General features: G+C 39.7%; 1 protein-coding gene across 1 annotated transcript; it reads left to right on the plus strand.

The window, feature by feature from the left end:
- On the plus strand, positions 1,920–17,304 carry LOC102188841 (dihydrodiol dehydrogenase 3). Its single transcript, XM_005701159.3, is given in 10 exon segments — positions 1,920–2,061; positions 8,595–8,703; positions 8,706–8,761; positions 9,042–9,158; positions 10,390–10,467; positions 10,901–11,023; positions 11,823–11,932; positions 12,787–12,952; positions 14,985–15,067; positions 17,094–17,304. Coding segments are annotated over 10 exon segments (969 nt in total). The 5' UTR covers positions 1,920–1,977; the 3' UTR covers positions 17,137–17,304.

An 18,175-nucleotide genomic window follows, 5' to 3' on the forward strand; every position in this document is an offset into this window, starting at 1 on the left:
TACCAGCTGAGCCACCAAGGAAGCATCCCTATGAAATTAGGTGAAAAACTTGTTTTGGTCTTGCAGGGGTGTCCATGTGTGGACAGGTCCCTGTGCAGTCCCTGTGCAGTCAGAGGATCTGGGGGCAGAGCTGGAGCTGATGTTGACAGCTCACCCCTTCCCCAGGGCATGCTGGCAGCTTGGTGGGAGGGGAGAGAGAGGTTACACCAGAGCCAAGTGTGAGCAAGGCTTCTGTGCTCACTGGGTGTACCCACCCTACTGGACCATGTGAGTCCCAAGGTGCTGGAGCAGAACTCTGATGGCTGGGTCCAAACTCATTCCATCCCTTATAAGTGTGCACTGCCCCATCCAGATGTGTGTGTGTATGTTCCTGTGTGTGTTGCTGTGTGTGTGTGTGTGTGTGTGTGTGTGTGTGTGTATTCCTGTCTGTGTTCCTGTGTTGTTTGTGTTCATTGGGTACTTGAGACAGCAGGCAAAAATTTGCTCTTGGTAGATTTGTTTCTTGTCATGACTTCTTCATTAGTTTGCTTATCATGCTCCTAGTCCTGGGATCAGCCCAGCAAGAAAGCTAAGGGGGTCTCAGTCATTTCTGAGTCATCATCGTGCCTGGCCTGAGAATTGCTTTCTGATTCCGGTAAATTTATGACTGTTTTTTGAATGTCCTGTGTCCTCCAAAGCCACACCCCAGTTCTCTTCAGGGTTTTATTAATACATGGTCTAGTCTGTGTCTCCACCTTTATTCCTTTGTCCTTGAGTCCCTGTATGTACGTATATGTATATACACACATACATACATATACACATATATATATACATACATATATACTATACATGCATACATACATCCCCAGGTAGGTTGGAACATTGCACATAAGGTTTTCTCTGATCATTCTGGTTTGAGGGAGGCAACTGGAACTGATCAAGACTGCACTGCCCCAGGCAGGAGGAGGGTACAGGTGAGTAATATATGATGAAATTTTCTGTAATTCTGTTCTGGATTTTTCCTAGTTGCCTGTTCACTTTTTTTTTGCCTATAGATCTTTGTATGACTGTTTTCCAGAGCTCCTATGAGGTTTTTCAGCTGCCTTCTCTTTCTTTTCTTGTCTTTCCATGGGAGATTTCCATCCTCCCATCTCACCATTTTGCTGACATCACAGCACATGTTAAATTTTATTTGTCTTCACAATATCCCTGTGTATAAGTGCATCACAATTTCCATTACTCTTTCCAAATTTGTTGTATTTTAATTTGTTTATAGGTTTTTCTTTTATGAATAATGTGGAACAGTTTTTAAATTATGTAAAATATGTGTCAGTTACATTATGAGAGTACTATTAGAGTTATATAACTAAGTACAGGTATGAACACTCAGAGTTTGCACACTGTACATGATATCCTAAAACTATTAATAATTAACCTCCAATAAGCACTTTGGCCAAATGTCTGGTTTCCATATCATGTTCAGGATTTCACCAGTCAGGTCTGTAAAGCATAATAATTTTGCTGGTGGAAAATGTAAAAAGGCAAATTTATTTTCATTTGAAGTTTTGATTCTTCATTAAAGGTTAACATTTAAAAAAATGCTTATTAAACACTTTTGCATTGTATGATTTGTGTATTCGTGTATGTTTGTACTGTAAGACTTGTTTCACTGACGTTTGATCGAGATTGGCTTTGTAATAGAAAAATAAAAAATATTGCTCTTGTGGAAGTTTCTAGTCTAAAATATAGTCAATAAATATTCAGCACATATCATCATTATATAATAGTGTTTTACTGCTAAAAAAAGAAAAAAAGCAAACAAGCTAATTGATTTCAATCCTGTTCTTACTCAATGGAAACTGGTTTAATCATGCTCCTCCTGCAATATATCTGCTAACATTGGATGGTGCATCTGGGGTGTTACCTTCCTGTTATTCTTAACCTGGGAAAAAAGAAGAAAAACATCAGTCTGCTTACTCCAAGGAGAAATAGGCAATGGATCCCAAAAGCCAGAGAGTGAAACTTAATGACGGCCACTTCATTCCTGTCCTGGGATTTGGAACCTATGCACCTCCAGAGGTAACAGTAGCAGTTGTAGGTCGAGATATAAATAGTAGTGGATGTAACATGAGTGAAAGGGACTTGGGTTGTCAAGCACTGAGCTCATGTGTGACTCTGGGAGGATCACATCGTTCCACTAACCAGGCCAGAACCATGCCCTATGAAAGAAGAGAGAGCATTCAGTCTTCACTCTGCCTCAGGGTTATGAAACTGTACTCATCTGTAGATTACTCTGGGTCTGGGTTCCCCTCCACTTTCCATCTCTTTCCCAGCTTGGCAGAAGAGGTGAGACTCGGCTGTCAAGATCACTGACTGTCAGCTGCTTTCCTTTGTGGGTGACTACAGTTGCAAGGTTTTTATGTATGTTTTATTAGTTCAAGAGCTCTTTCCTGCTTCCAATAATACATGACCCAGAGAAGTATTTGAGGTGGAAGGTCCTGAAGATGAGGTGACTGAAAACTAATGGAAGAGAATTGCTTTTCTACTGTGGGATATCTGCTTGGTGCCAGGCAAGAAGCACTCCATCTGCATTTTGCCTTGTGCTCCTGTTTCTGCTTGGAAACTTCTTCGGATGGGAACCTTAGTATCACTTGAGGGGATAAGATACAATCTTACAGGCCAGGTTTTATAATGTATCCTGGGGTTTTGTAATGTGTTTTTATTAAAGTATGGTCTGCAGTGCTTGGTCATAAGAGGGGTTAGTGGACAAGTCTCTAGACTGGAAGCCAGAAAGTTTGCTGTCTATCTTGTCTTTAGAGTAGATGTGACAAGGGACTGGACTTATACTTTGAGGCTCACTATTCTAATTTATAAAATGGAAAAATTATTAAGAGACACTTTGCAGATAGAAGACAGAACTTGTTTACTTCATAAAGCACATTGGATTGAGGAGAGGAAGGGGACAGGGCTGTTACTGAAGCTCATGGGCTCATTCCCAGGTACATCCCTGAAAGTGAACATCACTCAGTTGTGTCTGACTCTTTGTGATCCCATGCACTGTATAGTCTGTGGAATTCTCCAGGCAAGAATACTGGAGTGGGTAGCCTTTCTCTTCTCCAGGGGATCTCCTATCCTGGGGATCGAACCCAGGTCTCCTGCATTGCAGGCAGATTCTATACCGTTTGAGCCACCAGGGAAGCCCATCCCCACATGTCTGGGCATTTAAGAAAAACCAGAACTAGACCCAGCAGAAGTCTGTTACCCCAATTATCTACCTCCTTGAAATGAGAAAGATTCTGAATCACATAAAAAGAAATGGAATATTATTGAGCACTGAAGACAAAGTTAGTCCATTTGCAATCACAAGTGAAGTAAGCGAGAAATAGAAAGACAAATACTGTATGATCTCTTTGTAGGTGGAATCTAAAATAGTGGTACTCATAGAAGGGAGAGTAGCATTATGGTGACCAGAAGCTGGTGACAAGCCTGGGAAAAATGGAAAGATGTTGGTCAAGGGTACAACCTTCTGTTGTAAGAGGCGTAATTCTGGAGACCTGATGTACAGCAAGTTGACTATAGTTAAAAATAATGGGCTATCTCTTGAGATTTTGTAGAGACTAGATCTATATCTTCTTACAAGCACTTCTAAAAGGTAGCCATGTGAGATGATGGTGTTAACTAGCTTGCTTGTGGTAATTATTAAGAATGGATACTTATATGAGTAAGTACAATCCTGAGAAATGCCAGGCTGGATGAAGCTCAAGCTGGAATCAAGATTGTTGTGAGAAATATCAGTAACCTGAGATATGCAAATGACACCACCATAATGGCAGAAAATGAAGAGGAATTAAACAGCCTCTTGATGAAGGTGAAAGTGGAGAGTGAAAAACTTGGTTTACAATTCCACATTTGAAAAACTATGGCACCCTGTCCCATAACTTCATGGCAAATTGATGGGGAAACAATGGAAACAGTGACAGACTCTCTTTTTTTTTTTTTTTGTCTCCAAAATTACTGTGAATGATGTGTAGCCAGAAAGTTAAAAGACACTTGCTCCTTGGAAGAAAAGTTATAACAATCTTGGACAGCGTATTAAAAAGCAGAGACATTACTTTGCCCACAGAGGTACATATTGTCAAAGCTATGGTTTTTCCAGCAGTCATGTTCGTGTATGGATGTAAGTGCTGGACCATAAAGAAGGCTGTGCACCAAAGATTTGATGCATTTGTCCAGTTCCATTCGTCTTTCTCAAGATTGCTTTGGCTATTTGAGGTTTTTTTTTTTTTGTATTTCCATACAAGTTGTGAAATTATTTGTTCTAGCTCTGTGAAAAATACCGCTGGTAGCTTGATAGGGGTTGCATTGAATCTGTAGATTGCTTTGGGTAGTATACTCATTTTCATTATATTAATTCTTCCGATCCATGAACATGGTATATTTCTCCATTTATTAGTGTCCTCTTTGATTTCTTTCACCAGTGTTTTATATATATAGGTTTTTAGTTTCTTTAGGTAGATAGATTCCTAAGTATTTTATTCTTTTCGTTGCAATGGTGAATGGAATTGTTTCCTTAATTTCGTTTTCTACTTTCTCATTATTAATGTATAGGAATGCAAGGGATTTCTGTGTGTTGATTTTATATCCTGCAACTTTACTATATTCATTGATTAGCTCTTGTAATTTTCTGGTGGAGTCTTTAGGGTTTTCTATGTAGAGAGTCATGTCATCTGCAAACAGTGAGAGTTTTACTTCTTCTTTTCCAATTTGGATTCCTTTTATTTCTTTTTCTGCTCTGATTGCTGTGGCCAAAACTTCCAAAACTATGTTGAATAGTAGTGGTGAAAGTGGGCACCCTTGTCTTGATCCTGACTTTAGGGGAAATGCTATCAATTTTTCACCATTGAGGATAATGTTTGCTGTGGGTTTGTCATATATAGCTTTTATTGTGTTGAGGTATGTTCCTTCTATTCCTGCTTTCTGGAGAGGTTTTTTTTTTAATCATAAATGGATGTTGAATTTTGTCAAAGGCTTTCTCTGCATCTATTGAGATAATCATATGGCTTTTATTTTTCAATTTCTTAATGAGGTGAATTACATTGATTGATTTGCAGATATTGAAGAATCCTTGCATCCCTGGGATAAAGCCCACTTGGTCATGGTGTATAATCTTTTTATTGTGTTGTTGGATTCTGATTGCTAGAATTTTGTTAAGGATTTTTGCATCTATGTTCATCAGTGATATTGGCCTGTAGTTTTCTTTTTTTTGTGGCATCCTTGTCAGGTTTTGGTATTAGGGTGATGGTGGCCTCATAGAATGAGTTTGGAAGTTTCCCTTCCTCTGCAATTTTCTGGAAGAGTTTGAGTAGGATAGGTGTTAGCTCTTCTCTAAATTTTTGGTAGAATTCAACTGTGAAGCTATCTGGACCTGGGCTTTTGTTTGCTGGGAGATTTCTGATTTCTTCAATTTCTGTGCTTGTGATGGGTCTGTTAAGATTTTCTATTTCTTCCTGGTTCAGTTTTGGAAAGTTGTACTTTTCTAAGAATTTGTCCATTTTTTCCCACGTTGTCCATTTTATTGGCATATAATTGCTGAGAGTAGTCTCTAACGATCCTTTGTATTTCTGCATTGTCCATTGTGATCTCTCCATTTTCATTTCTAATTTTATTGATTTGATTTTTCTGCCTTTGTTTCTTGATGAGTCTGGCTAATGGTTTGTCAATTTTATTTATCCTTTCAAAGAATCAGCTTTGGCTTTGTTGATTTTTGCTATGGTCTCTTTTGTTTCTTTTGCATTTATTTCTGCCCTAATTTTTAAGATTTCTTTCCTTCTACTAACTCTGGGGTTCTCCATTTCTTCCTTTTCTAGTTGCTTTAGGTGTAGAGTTAGGTTATTTATTTTACTTTTTTCTTGTTTCTTGAGGTATGCCTTTATTGCTATGAACTTGACTTCAGGATCTACTACAAAGCCACAGTCATCAAGACAGTATGGTACTGGCACAAAGACAGAAATATAGATCAATGGAACAAAATAGAAAGCCCAGAGATAAATCCACGCACCTATGGACACCTTATCTTTAAAGGAGGCAAGAATATACAATGGAGAAAAGACAATCTCTTTAACAAGTGGTGCTGGGAAAACTGGTCAACCACTTGTAAAAGAATGAAACTAGAACACTTTCTAACACCATACACAAAAATAAACTCAAAAGGAATTAAAGATCTTTTTTGTTTGTTTGTTTGCTTTTTTATTTATTTATTTTTAAAAAAAATTTTAAAATCTTTAATTCTTAGATGCGTTCCCAAACATGAACTCCCTTCCCACCTCCCTCCCCATAACATCTCTCTGGGTCATCCCCATGCACCAGCCCCAAGCATGCTGTATACTGCCTCAGACATAGACTGGCGATTCAATTCTTAAGGCCAGAAACTGTAAAACTCCTAGAGGAGAACATAGGCAAAACACTCTCCGACATAAATCAGAGCAGGATCCTCTATGACCCACCTTCCAGAATACTGGAAATAAAAGCAGACATAAACAAATGAGGTATAATTAAAATTAAAAGCTTCTGCACAACAAAGGAAACTATAAGCAAGGTGAAAAGACAGCCTTCGAAATGGGAGATAATAATAGCAAATGAAGCAACTGACAAACAACTAATCTCAAAAATATATAAGCAACTCCTGCAGCTCAATTCCAGAAAAATAAATGACCCAATCAAAAAATGGACCAAAGATCTAAATAGACAGTTTTCCAAAGAAGACATACAGATGGCTAACAAACACATGAAAAGATGCTCACATCATTCATCATCAGAGAAATGCAAATCAAAACCACAATGAGGTACCACTTCACACCAGTCAGAATGGCTGTGATCCAAAAGTCTACAAGCAATAAATGCTGGAGAGGGTGTGGAGAAAAGGGAACCCTCTTACACTGTTGGTGGGAATGCAAACTAGTACAGCCACTATGGAGAACAGTGTGGAGATTCCTTAAAAAACTGGAAATAGAACTGCCTTAAGACCCAGCAATCCCACTGCTGGGCATACACACCAAGGAAACCAGAATTGAAAGAGACACATGTACCCCAATGTTCATCACAGCACTGTTTATAATAGCCAGGACATGGAAGCAACCTAGATGTCCATCAGCAGATGAAAGGATAAGAAAGCTGTGGTACATATACAAATAGAGTATTACTCAGCCATTGAAAAGAACACATTTGAATCAGTTCTAATGAGGTGGATGAAACTGGAGCCTATTATACAGAGTGAAGTAAGCCAGAAAAAAAACACCAATATAGTATACTAATGCATATATATGGAATTTAGAAAGATGGCAATGATAACCCTGTATGCGAGACAGCAAAAGAGACACAGATGTATAGAACAGGCTTTTGGACTCTGGGAGAAGGAGAGGGTGGGATGATTTGGGAAAATGGCATTGAAACATGTATAATATCATGTAAGAAATGAATCACCAGTCCCAGTCTAGGTTCAGTGCGGGATATATAATGCTTGGGGCTGGTGCACTGGGATGACCCAGAGAGATGGTATAGGGAGGGAGGTGGGACGGGCATTCAGGATTTGGAACTCATGTACACCCGTAGTGGATTCACGTTGATGTATGGCAAAACCAATACAGTATTGTAAAGTAAAATAAAGTAAAATAAAATAAAATAAAATAAAAATACAGACCAACACTGTCACCATCAAAAACAACAACAACAAGAAAAGACTTGATGTATTTGAACAGTGATGTTGGAGAAGACTCTTGAAGTCCCCTGGACAGCCAGCAGATCAAACTAGTCAATCCTAAAGGAAACCAACCCTGAATATTCCTTGGAATGACTGATGCTAAAGCTGAAGCTCCAATACTTTGGCTACTTGATGTTAGTGACAACTCATGGGAAAACACCCTGATTCTGGGAAAGATTCAGAGCAAGAGGAGAAGGAGGGGACAGAGGATGAGATGGTTTGATGGCATCATCGGCTCAAAGGACACGAGTTTGAGCAAACTCTGGGAGATGGTGAAGAACAGGGAAACCTGGAGTGCTGCAGTCCACGGGGTTGCAAAGAGTCAGACACGACTGAGCAAGTGAATAACAAGAATAACTTATATGAGAATATCACATCATACACCTTGAAAAGATACAGCTTTTTTTTTTTTTTGGTATGTTTTTGGGTGTATTCTGTGTGGCTTCACTGGTAGGTAGAAGTCTCAGAAGCTTTCACCTTGGTTCTTGGTACTTTTACCAGGCACCTTGTAACTTTGCTCCTTTTGCTTCAAACACCTCCCATTATAAATCATATTCATGACTACAACATTTTGTTGAGTCCTTTGGGTTCTTTCATCAAATCACTGAACCTAAAGGTGGTTTTGCCATCCTCTGATACCAGCAATCAGCCACTGATCACCTGAAGTTGAAGGGTTCCCGGCTAGTGTTCATTTAATTACTTATTAGGAATGTTAAGGGAAACTGTCATGGGTTCATCACTATACATACAGAACTAACCAAAGACATAGAAAAAAGTTGACTCTTGGGAAGATCAAAGCTTGTGCCTAGCAATATCTTATGTGGGTATTCAACTTGTACCTTTGTTGCTTATGTAGGTTGCTAAGAGGGATGCTCTGGAATTCACCCCATTTGCTATAGAGATTGGATTCCGCCATATTGACTGTGCTCATGCCTACCAAAATGAAGAGGAGGTTGGCCAGGCCATTCAAGCAAGATTGCAGATGGCACTGTGAAGAGAGAAGACATATTCTGCACTTCAAAGGTACTGTGTGTGTTGTCTGTATGTGCACGTGTGCAAGTGATTGTGCCCAGATGACAATTACATAATAGGATCCTTTGGTGAAGAGTTGTTTGCTGAACTATGCTAATTGGTATATTCCTAAAGTATTAGAATTCCCTGATGGTTCAGTGTTTAAAACTTGGTGCTTTACTGCCATGAGCTGGGATTCCATCGTTGGTAGGGGAAGTAATATCATACAAGCCTCAAAAAAAAAATTACCTTGTTTATTATTTATGCAATTTTCATTCTTTAACTTCTGCAGCTTTGGTTAACTTCCCTTCGACCAGAGTTGGTCCGACCAGCCTTGGAAAAGTCACTGAAAAATCTTCAACTGGACTATGTCGATCTCTATATTATGCATTATCCACTGGCTTTGAAGGTTAGAAATTTGTGTGATCACATCAATGTTATATCTTGTGTTAGAATGCGTATCAACTTGCATGGATGGTTGAATAAAGATTTGTCTTAGTAGGTTGAAAGGATGATTACACTAGAGTAGAATCCCCCAAATAATTATTTGTAATCATCTTTTTACTGAGTTTTTTGAAAGGAGTTAATAACCTGAGGCTCTGCCTGAAAAATTAAAGGAAAGAGAAATCAGCCAGTTCTGCACACAGTCCTTGTTATGACTCGTGAGTGTCTGGGGATTTCATGAACCAAGAGTTTGGTGCAGCTGTGGTGAGCATGACACTGCCTTACGTTGAACATGATGAGTTAATCTTGTCTTCTACTCTTTCAAGTTGAGGAGATTTGGTGGTGCTTCCTCTGGGTGAGTTAAATCTCTTAAATGTATAGGAGTTGGGAGACATGGCCTACACTCTTGCCTGTCTTCACGATGAGGTTTGTAGACTGCACTTAGCCATTAAGAATGGTGGTTTACTTAGAACTCTTGGTTTCAAGTTACAGAAATAAACTCAAGCTATCTAATGCAAAATCGCTTAGTGGACTATGTAGATGGCAAGTCCCGGACACAGTGTTTTGAGGATTTTCAGCAGTGTTCAGAAATGTCTCCTTTCTTCTATCCCTTATCAGGACACTACTCATGATTTACTTTATTTTTTACTGAACATTTTCCATTGTAGGCAAATATAACCTTGGGGCAGTTTGAGGCTCATGGTCACAAATATTTGAGAGCATGTGTGGATCATCCACATTCCATATTCACCTAAATACAGCCTTGCTGATTCACATGCTTGCCCTAGGGCACCTGATGCTCAGAGGGAAAAGAAAGTCTGATATATAGCCATATGAAGACTACAATTTTTATTCTGGAAATTATGTCATGTAACTTACAGCCATTTCCAGCCCAAAAAGGCATTTCAAAATTGGCAAGTACAAGGAGCAGACAAAATTCAGAGAAGTCACTGTGAGTCCTTTTAGGACCTAGAAAAATTGTATTTATTACAACATATATTGAGTATACAAGATTGGAATAAGCCTCCTTCCTAAAGGTATTGCTGACAACTCCATATGTGCAAATCACTTTGCAAATATTAATATTTAGAAATTTGTGAAGCTACCTGATGGAGGTTTACTCCCTGGTGCCTGGCAGCCTGTAAATGCAGAGAAATCATTTTGTGACATGTCTAAAATGACTTCTTCTATTCCAGCCAGGGGAGGAATTATTTCCAAAAGATGAAAATGGAAAACTGATATTTGACTCAGTGGATTTCTGTCGCACATGGGAGGTGAGTCCAGGGAGGAGAGAACCAAAGGAGGAGCCAGAAGAGGGGGAACCTCCTTCATTTCTTCCACCTGTGAGAATGGGCTGTGGACCATCAGACTCAGCAGTTCATGAATCTAAGGGCATGGATGCTGGGGTTGTGGAGAGGAAACCATTGCTGAAATGTTCACAGAGAGGAATGGAGGAGGAGAATTTGAGGCAGTGTAGACAGGTGTCTTTTTCCTTCCATGTGATATATCTTTTCTGGTTTTTTTTTTTAAGGTGGGGGCAGTAGTTTTTCTTTTTATAACATGACCTTCTTCCTGATTTTTCTTCTTGATAGTCAAGGGTAATTCTTGATGGATGAGTGTGGTTACTGGTGTTTTTCAGCATTTATTTTTATTCTATTGCCCATTCCAAATGACTGTTCATGACTGTTCACCACCCCTCCCTCCCAGGCCCTGGAGAACTGTAAGGATGCAGGGCTGACCAAGTCCATCGGGGTGTCCAACTTCAACCACAAGCAGCTAGAGAAGATCCTGAACAAGCCGGGGCTCAAGTACAAGCCTGTCTGCAACCAGGTGAGCAGCTTGGCTCATCTCCCTCCTGCTCTTCAGAACCTCCTTCTTGCCCAGGAGCCAGATGTCTGTCTGTCCTCCCCTGCTGTTCATCTGACCTTTGCGGGTCAGAGGATTCTAGAGTGAAGAGCCTCTCTGTATGGTGTGAGTAGAATCTGTAGCAGTATATCTGCTTGACAGTCTGGGTGGAAAAGGTGGGATGCCTTCCTTCTAAATTTTGGGTAGAATTCAGAACTAGAGGAAGGAGGCATTTCCCTGAGATGAAAGGATAAGCAGATGGAGGGAAAAGTGCCCTGAAGAGAACTGCATACAGGAAGGAAGATGATAAAAACATGGAACCAGAAGTAAATTAATAAAGAGTCACAACAGCTGAGATGGATTTTAAGGGTTTGTGTGGGGTTCTGATGTCTGAGTTCTTGGTCTAGTTGTCTCAGCATTTATGAGTCTTAAACAGGGAGCATAGTTCAGAAAAATGTGTTGGAAATTCATCCAGGTTAGAGGATGAAGTTAAAGGCTCAAGATGATACTAGTAATATATGAAATATTTACTCAGGAACATCTACTGAAATGTAGAGCACAGCTTTTGATTACTCAATATTTGACTGGTTCTCCCATTCATGTCTATCATAAAATTAACTGTATAAATACACTTTTCTCTGTTTCTCTGTAAACGTTGACATTTCCCATTTTCATTTAATGTTCTAGTCTTTCCTTTAGTCTTTGAAAACTTTTAGTCTTTCTCTGTCATATTAATATTGCCTTTGCATATAATCTGACACTCTTCTCTTTGGGCATTCTACAGGTGGAATGTCACCCTTATCTCAACCAGAGGAAACTGTTGGATTTCTGCAAGTCACATGAAATCGTTCTTGTTGCCTATGCTGCTCTGGGATCCCAACGAGTAAAAGAATGGTATTGAATCCTAATGAAGACATCTGGAGTTTCCTTGAAATTCAATTTTTGATGAAACTATTTAAATAATACAGTACTCAGATAACTCTCATAGGCAGAGGGGAGAGAGGGGTGGGTTGAAATGAATCCTTCTCTTTTATCTTCCCATCACCCAGACAATTTTTCTGCATTGTATTAGCTTGTAGACTCATCAATAACAAATGTCTGCATTGAAATCTACATGTAATCACCCAGTTGAGACAAGAGACACAAGCTGATGTCATGATTTACTTATTAACTAATGAACACATTTGTAAAAACAGATGTTGCAAGCCTCACTTAACTCATATCTAAAATTTGGATAATATGTAACTGCTTGGTATATCATGATAGAAAACATTTCAATTTGAAGCATTTCTGTGAACATCCTGGAAAAATAATGATGAAATGAACGTCTCTTATTTTTGAGATGACTCATTTTTTATCAATACCTTAAAAAGTGAAATTTAAAAAGAATTCTTGGGCTTTCCCTACTGTTTCTCTATTCATGCCCTTGATTGCAGAAGAAAAACAACCCCTGAGAATTAAAGAAAATAATCCACAATTTGGCATTTGTTCTCAACTGAATAATGTATCTGAATCACCTGCAGAGCTCTGTAAACACAACATGGGAAGTGACACAGTTGAGATTCTGATTCAGTTTGTCTTCAGCTCAGCTGTGGAATTTGTATTGCTAATAATATCCCAAGTGATACTGATGCTGCCGGTCCCTGGACCAGATTTTGAGAAGCACTGGTCTGGAGTGGACCTACTTGGTCTGTTTGAGAAGCCTCCTTAGAGACTCAGCTCCTCAGCATTTCTGAAATTCCTTCCAGGGTGAACCCAAACCACCCCGTTCTCCTGGAGGACCCGGTTCTCTCTGCCATTGCCCAAAAGCACAAGAAAACGGCAGCTCTGGTTGCCCTTCGCTACCAGATACAACGTGGGGTTGTGGTTCTGGCCAAGGGTAACAACAAGAAGTGGATCAAAGAGAACACGCAGGTGACGAGCAGGGCTGTGGGCAGAGGGTTCCTAAGGAAAATATCTTAGTTTCTCTTTCAATTGATAAAACTGCATCATGTGATTTTTCTTAGACTGTTTGAACTGCTCTATCAAAACACTACAGGCTGAGTGGCTATGAAAAAAATTAAATTTGTTTCTCACAGTTGTGAAACTGTGGATCTGAGATCAGGGTACCTATATGTTTGGGTGAGGGTTGTCCTCCAGGTCACAGGCTTCTCCTTGTATCTTTACATGTTGGAGGGGAAACAGAGCTCTCCCAAGTCTCTTATATGAATATGATATTCTTGAAATCTCATTTGTGAGGGCTCTGCCATCATGACCTAATCCTTCTTCAAAGGCTCCATTTTTGACACCATAACATGTGAATTTGGGTGCACAAAAATTATCTTTAACTTCCAAAGCCTTGTGGTTTATTAATATTTTCCTGAATACTAATAGGCTTTCATCTTCATACATTTAATTTTTTTGAGTTTCTGTCTTTGTGAAGTTTCTCTTAATGACTTTGTCCACTTTAGCTAGGTTGTTTCTCTTTTTATGTATTTGTAGAGTTGGACATGACTGAGTGACTTCACTTTACTTTTCACTTTCATGCATTGGAGAAGGAAATGGCAACCCACTCCAGTGTTCTTGCCTGGAGAATCCCAGGGACGGGGGAGCCTGGTGGGCTGCCGTCTATGGAGTCGCACAGAGTCAGGCACGAATGAAGCAACTTAGCAGCAGCAGCAGCAGGAGACCATTATTGTGCCCTTAACTGTGCTGGAAACTCTCCCCAGTTTCAGGATTTAATGTGGAGTTCATTTATGTATCTGAATCTGTGGTTTGAAAATGAGCCTGCACTCAGCTCAGCTGTTGTCCTTTAGGCTGGGCTCTTTTGTGTATTTGCAGTTCAGTGCTGAGCAGCTCGGGAGTTCTGGTCTAACAGGTGGATGTGGCTCTTGTTAGAGGAGCCTGAAGACTTCTCTGTATAGTTTTTATTGCCTAGAATAAGGCAACTAACCTAATCTTCTTTTCAGCACAGTGATATGATTCTCAGTCAGTGAGTGGGGAGAAAAAACCTCTTCCTTTGGGGTCACAAAGAGTCGGACATACTAAGTGACTGAATAACAAAAACAACTGTCCATTTCCACGTTTTCCTTGTCAACTCTGCCACATATCAAGTGTCTATAAGTACATTTCTGCCCACTCTGGTCTATTTAAGTATTTCTGTACTGTGTTACTGAAGTAAAAAATAAGTTTTGCTTTTTAGTATGGTACGTTCTTTTATTTTAAGGATGTCTTGACTGCTTTTGACTAGCTCTTCTCTTATTTAAAATTTGGTATCACTATACCAACTTCCACAACAGAATATGTGTTTAAGTCTTTGGTTCATGTTGCATTGAAACAAGAGATCACTTCGGAGAAAATGAATTTCTTTACAGAATTGAGCTTTCCATTTGTTTGTTATGATGTGAATTTTTAATAATTTGTTGTTCCTTAATGTTTAAACACTTCTCATAACTTTCTCCAGGAAAGTATATACATAAAGTTTTCTTTTAGATCCAATCATAGATAATGAGTAGTTTGATATCAGATTCCTGAACAGGCTTTCTCAGGGGAGCCTCCTTCCCACATTGCTTCAGCCAAATGCTGTCACCCTTAGGGTGTGTTGGGGAGAGGCAATCAGTCTAATGTCAACTCAGGTATAGGTGTCAAGTTAGGAGTGTCTAAAAGCAGTGTGTTTTGAAAAAAAAAAAAGACTTCAGATTTCTTCTTTTTTTGTCTGAAGTAATTCACTTAGAAAGATAAGCAACTGATGCACTGTAATGTTTGTGAGGTGGACAGAGAAGGAGAAGTGTGGGAAGGGAGAGGTGAGAACTCAGCAGAAGGTCCCAGGCTTGTTCATCTGGAAACTGAGGACAGACATGGCTTCCCTGTCTCCTCTTTGTGTCTCCACACAGCTGGAAAGTCCTCCAGTCCCTAGGGGTGGCCGGCTGCTTGGGGGAGAGGTCAATGTGATTCTTCTTCCTTCCAGGTGTTTGACTTTGAACTGACTCCAGAAGACATGAAAGCAATCGATGGCCTCAACAGAAATATAAAATATTACGAATTTCACCTGTAAGTGACTTGCCGATGTTTCCCACAAATACTGTTTTCTGTAGTAGGCAGGTCAGCAGGAGAACTTAGCTTTTAAAAAGCTTAAATCTAGGAAAACAGTGCTGATTCCCAGAGTAGGAGTAAACCAGGGGCTTCCTGCAGACTTCAGACCAGAGATTTCCTCCAGGGCTCTGTCTCTGACCAAGAGGAATGTGATGGGGCCCAGGCCAGCTCATCAATAAAATCACTGAGTTGACATCCTGGTGAATTCACTAACTTGTACCCTTAATCCCTATGCCTGGTGTACCTCCTCTCAAGGCTGAGGGACCCAGGTAACACAGAGGGCAAGGTGCCTGCAGCCCTGTATTCTTTCAGGGTCCTATGAACATGTTTAATCTCTATTTCTTTCTACATCAGTGGAAAATTATTATATTAATAATAACTGTATAATAATGAATCCATCATGAATTGCATTCAAGTTTTGTTGTTGTTATTTAGTCAGTCATTGCCAACTCTTGGAAATGGGCTCTTGGTGGACTGTAGCCCGCCAGGCTCCTCTGTCCCTGGGATTTCCCAGGTAAGAATACTGAAGTGAGTTGCCGTTTCCTTCTTCAGGGGATTTGCTGACTCAGGAATCAAACCCATGTCTCCTGCTTTGTAGGTGGATCCTTTACCACTGAGCCACCTAGGAAGCCTGCAATCATGTTAACCACAACACAACTATAAAATGTATTGTAGATGTTTTTTAATGGAGGAGGGTCCTAGAAAGGCCAACATCTATCAGTGCTACGATGTCACGTGGGCCTGTCCAACCCTGTCCCCTAAGTGTCTGGTGGACATTCTCCCTTATGGGCATTTCTTCACCAAGACACCATCTACTTCCTACAAATTGATCTCTTCACTGCCCTTTCTTCCCTATTACAACTCCCATGTCTTCATCCTTGTTGTCTCACAAAACTGAATTACAAGTAGATCTTGAGCTTAACTGACCCTCCAGTGAGAGACTGTTTAGCAGGACACACTCAGGTAAGATCATCTGGGTTTCTGTGGTTTCTTGAGTCAAAACTCACACCATTGTTATATTTGTCCATTAGGGGTCCATCCCCTGGGGAACCCCTACCATCTTGACTTTGATTTAGTCATTAACATTGAATTCCAGCTGCCCAATTACTGCAGGAAGATGTCAGGATTGAAGGGACAGAGGGCTAATCATACAGGGAGATGTTGGAAGGGAATTTAGAGAGAAGGGAATACCAATTATTGGTGAAACGAAGATTTCGTTTCCAGTGAAAGATTTCAAAGCTCTCCCTATTGTTTTTATAGCAGCTATCATGCTTCTGATAAAAGACATGATAATTGAAAAAAAGGTGGATACTTACTTTTCTGTACTCTGTTGTGGGCTCAGGTAATGACCTGAGCCAGGCTCCTGGTACTTGGAATTGCTCAGAATGCACTCTTTTATGAGTCAAATTGAAAAAGACACATTCTGAAAGAAAAGTAGAAACACAGGAAAAATGAAAAAAGCAGTAATAGTAATTACTGCATAACCAATGTTTGACTAAATTAAAGAGGTAATAATCCCGCTTTGAACTGTGTGATTATTCAGGTGCGCATGCTAGCTCTCCTATAGATGACAAGTTCTTTAATGGAGGTGCTCTGTATTTTTGGAGTGCTCAGTATTTGCTTATCCATGGATGTGTGGAAAAGGGCAGCTAATTTGTGCACCTTTTCATCAACTAGGGACCGAAGAAGTTCTCCCTGTGTGTGAAATGGCCTCCACAGTGAGCTCTAGGTCTTGTGCTCTCATATAAATTGTAACCTGTCACAACTGCCTGTCACCATGGAGTGGAGATCACACATGAATGTTGGGACTGGATGTGCAGGTGCCATGTGCAAATGGAGCAGGCACCTGCAGGTGTGCTTGTCAGGGGAGAATGAGGAACGTGTTTGTAGATTTAGAGTTTTAGCCCATCCTGACCACATTCACAGAATAATGTTCTCTATGACAACATGCTGATTTAATAAATGAATCTTTCTTCTCTTTCAGTGGTGTCGGTCATCCTGAGTTTCCATTCTCTGAAGAATATTGACTCTCACCTCTCACCGTGGTTCTTTGAGAATGTTTTGCTTCTAGGGCAGTGAAGATATTTGTAGTTTGTGAAGGTGCTTAAATGAAATGTCTGAAACTTTGAAAGCTTGCTTTTCCTTTTAAAACATTTAACACTTTATGAAACAATAAAGACTTCAAAGTAAGAATACTTCTATTTTTCTGATAATTAAGGTAATACATACAAATTACACAAAATTAGGAAAAAGAAGGCAAAGGATTGAAAATCAAAATAAGCTGTGATTAACCGTTTTAATAATACTTCTGTGCATTTTTCTGTGCAAATGTGTGTGATTTTTTACTTACACAGAGAAGGAATCTTCAATCTACAGGTTGTATACTTATTTTTTAACAGCATAATTATCTTGGTAAGATAAAAATACCATTTACAAATTCAGCATTATATTTTGCTTACTGTAAGGGAGCAAATTTTATTCATTTAACTTCTTAATCATCTGCCTAGAAATTGTTTTATCAATAGATATTAATTAAAATGAGAAATTCTTGAGTTAATAGTCTAGTGGAGGCTGAGACTGTGAACAAAATCAAGAGTATTTAGCTGTTAGAAATGGGCAAGTGCCTGTAGGAGATATTTCTACACCATCTCTCCCATTTCTGTACAGCTGTTGGCCAGAGGAGCCAACTACACTTCATCCCACACAACTTCTCATTTGTACAAGAAAGAGCCTTGAAACATAGAGATTGTGCTCCCTGCATTTCTCTGGAACAGAAAATGCTAGTCAAGGAAGTAGGAAGTCAGTTGATGTGGGTGGAGTTTCGTGAGGTGGGGAGAGAGGAGTTGAAGAGAAGGCCAGAGAGCTGGTGGGGCCCGGAGGTCTGTGCCATGTAGATTTTTGACAGGACTTTACTCTGAGAGAAATGCAGAATTACATTTTGGGTTTTGAGCATAATAGTTACATGAGCTGATGTTTTTAAAAAAAGTCACTCTGTAGAGGAACAAGATGGCGGATGAGTAGGTGGACATGGAGTACATCTTTCTCCTCGGATACATCAGGAATACA

The sequence above is a fragment of the Capra hircus genome, chromosome 13, assembly GCF_001704415.2.
Source record: "Capra hircus breed San Clemente chromosome 13, ASM170441v1, whole genome shotgun sequence".
In the NCBI taxonomy this organism is placed as follows: domain Eukaryota; kingdom Metazoa; phylum Chordata; class Mammalia; order Artiodactyla; family Bovidae; genus Capra; species Capra hircus.